Consider the following 3,149-nt stretch of genomic DNA (forward strand, 5'->3'; position numbering starts at 1 on the left):
TAGTGACTTATTTTTTTTTAAACATTCTAATCAATTGTATCAAAACCTGACATCTAGAAAACATTCCTTAAGTTCATAAATATGATAGTATCCCCATGATCTAGAGAGAGGGATTAGTGCTTTGGCAATTTCTAGGCCATAACATAGCCCTTCTAAATGAAACAGTAGTATTAGACATGGTCATAGCTATAGTAGCAGCAATAGCAACAATAGGAATGGTATTACTATTAGTAGCAGTAGTAGCAATAGTAGTAGTAGTAGTAGTAATAAAAGTAGAAGTAAAAGTAGTTATAATTGTTTTTGTGTTTGCTGTTTTAGTGTAGTAATAGTGGTATCAGCAGCAATGCTTTTCTTTAGATGACTGCATAGTATATTCATTTGACACAGAGAATGAAATATCTTCTATCTGTAAATACAGCTATTGTATCTCTATCACCTCTCTCTAAATGAATTGTAAACTATCCAGGAAATAATCATCTATTTTCTGGTATGGTAATAAGCTAACCAATGTGGGAATATTTGTACTATTAATGTGAATGTAATGGTAGTGGTATGAAGATGATAGAGATAATTTTAATGTTCATGATTATTACAATAATGTTGACAGCAAAACTAAACTAAGCTAATCAATAAGTAATAACAAAACTAAACTAAAACATCTGACTTGTATTTTTTCCATATCCATTGCCCACAGATTTCCCTCCAAAGAAAAAAGAAACTTGTATAATTGTCTTGTTAAGAGTTCCACCATACTCTCTAAGAATTCCATATACTGGGTGAGCCTAGAATGAACAATTTCCTTTTTGAACATCACTGCCTTAGAGAGATTCTCTCTTAAGGACTTAGTGTCCTGAAAACACTTTTAAACAAGATTTGACTTCTTCAAAGGGTCTTTTGGCTCCAATGGGCAGTTGTCAAACTGGGTCCCAGTAGCAGAACAGTGATTTAACATTAAGTAAGGTTTTATGAATTCAAATCTGATCAAAAGGTAGAAGAATAGTGAGACTGGCAGTCATATAATATATACATCAATGAAAAGGTTCAGGTAAATTTATCTAAAGAAGGAAGAATTATGGGACAGTATGATAGTAAAAAATTGAGTGGAAATGACATTGGAACTCAAATCAGAAGATATGGATTTTTAAAAAACCCAAATTTATGAAATAATAAGTATGACATTGAATAACATTTTATCATCGTTTCTATACTAAATCTTGTCTATGGTGTATGTGTCTGTGTGTGTGTCTGCAAGTGTGTATTTGTGTATCATTCATAATCCCAGGAGCTAGATTAATTCTGGGTATGAAGCAGATACTTAGAAAGTGCTCAATTATTGATATATGTTATATGTATTTAATGGGCTTCTAAATGTTAAAAAAAAGGATTTTCTTTTCTTTTCTGATCATAGAAGAATAGAAACAATGTACAGGACACAGGTAGAGTAGCTTTCAATTTGATAAATAGAAACATTAATTAGATATATAGGTATATAAATATATAAACAGAGAGAAAGAGAGAGATAGTTGATATTATTGTCTGCATTTATATATGATGTGTTTCTCATCATTGAAGACTATATATAATGTAGTCCAAAATTAAGTTTTGCCTCAGACACAAACTAAGTGTGTAATGGGTTCAGTCACTTATTTTTTTTTTCTGTTCCCCAAAAAAACTTTTTAAGATCATGTTGGAGAACATTTCTGATCAGAATAAAGAATTTACTTATTACCAATTCACTCTGCCACATAAATTAGAGATATGTTTACCCTAATATGTGGCACACCACAGTTGTAGGTTCCCAGATTGAATAATATAATTAAACCAAGTCCCAACTAATCATGGTATATTTTTTTGTGACCAGAGGGAAAAATATGTAAAGAAATGTGATACTCATATGAGACTTTATTCTCTGTGTCCAAATTGTCCTTTGCAGAGACTGAATCTATGACCTTTACAACTTTGAAAGACTGAGAATTTGGAGGAATCTTTCCCGTATCCTCTTTGTCATCATCCCGTATATCATTGGATTTAACATGGGTGGAACCAAAAGGTATATATTAGCTACAAAAATGTGGACATGGGGAGGAACACGACGACCAAATCTATGAGTGAGGAAGGAGAAAAAAGCTGGAGTATATCCAACTAAGATGGCACAGACATGAGATCCACAGGTACCCAGTGCCTTAAGCCGGGCAGCTTTTGAAGGGAGGCGAAAGACAGCATATAGAATAAGTACATAGGAACAGATTATCAAAATAAAGTCCAGACCTCCAGTAAGAAAAGCAACCATTAAACTATAAATTCTGCGTATTTTAGTTGTGGCACAGGCCAATTTAATTAGAGCCATGTATTCACAATAGGTGTGAGAAATTATGTTGGTCCTGCAAAATGGAAGCCATTTCAGGAGAAAGGGATGAGGGCCAAAAAGTACAGCTCCTCGGAGGACAATAGCCAATCCAATTCCCCCAATGACCTTATAAGTCAAAATAGTTGAGTGTCTCAAGGGTTTACAAATGGCCACATAACGGTCAAAGGCCATTGCTAAAATGAAACCTGATGCCATGCTGGATATAGAATGTATCAGGTACATTTGTGTGAGGCAGGCTTCAAAGTTGATTTCCCTATCTTTAAACCAGAAAAGACTGAGGAGCTTAGGCATGGCAGTGGTACAAATAATTAGATCAGCAGCAGACAGCATGCAAAAGAAAAGGTACATTGGTTCATGAAGCCTGGGGTCAGTCTTGATGATGAACAAAAGAGACAAATTTCCCAAAAGAGCCAACATATATACAAAGCAGAAAGGAATGGAGATCCAGATGTGGAGAGTTTCCAGGCCTGGGATTCCAATCAGAATGAAGGTGGCAGGATGTAAATTGGTCCAATTCAAACTTGACATCGTGACTATCAGTTGAATTTGCTCTGAGGTAGAGTATTTCTATATCATTAAAATAATAATAATAATAAAGATCAAGAAAAGGTCAGATTATTCTTTAGAGGAAGTGAGAGTTTAGCAAATGAATAGCTACCTATCAAGCCATATATCATCTTCCTCCTTTTACATATCTATTTGGAACATAGCTATCATGTTTCTCTCTATGAAAAATCTAGGATCTATTCTCTATTCAAGTACTCTCAGTCATCCCTCACAT

The 3,149-nt window shown here is 34.2% G+C and overlaps 1 protein-coding gene across 1 annotated transcript; it reads right to left on the bottom strand.

The window, feature by feature from the left end:
* Positions 1-1,951: 1,951 nt before the first annotated feature.
* LOC127557442 (olfactory receptor 52K2-like) lies at positions 1,952-2,896 on the bottom strand. Its single transcript, XM_051990761.1, has one exon. It carries the CDS (start codon positions 2,894-2,896, stop codon positions 1,952-1,954), a length of 945 nt encoding a protein of 314 aa, XP_051846721.1.
* Between the last annotated feature and the right edge of the window lie 253 nt (positions 2,897-3,149).

The sequence above is a fragment of the Antechinus flavipes genome, chromosome 3, assembly GCF_016432865.1.
Source record: "Antechinus flavipes isolate AdamAnt ecotype Samford, QLD, Australia chromosome 3, AdamAnt_v2, whole genome shotgun sequence".
NCBI classification, from domain to species: Eukaryota; Metazoa; Chordata; class Mammalia; order Dasyuromorphia; family Dasyuridae; genus Antechinus; species Antechinus flavipes.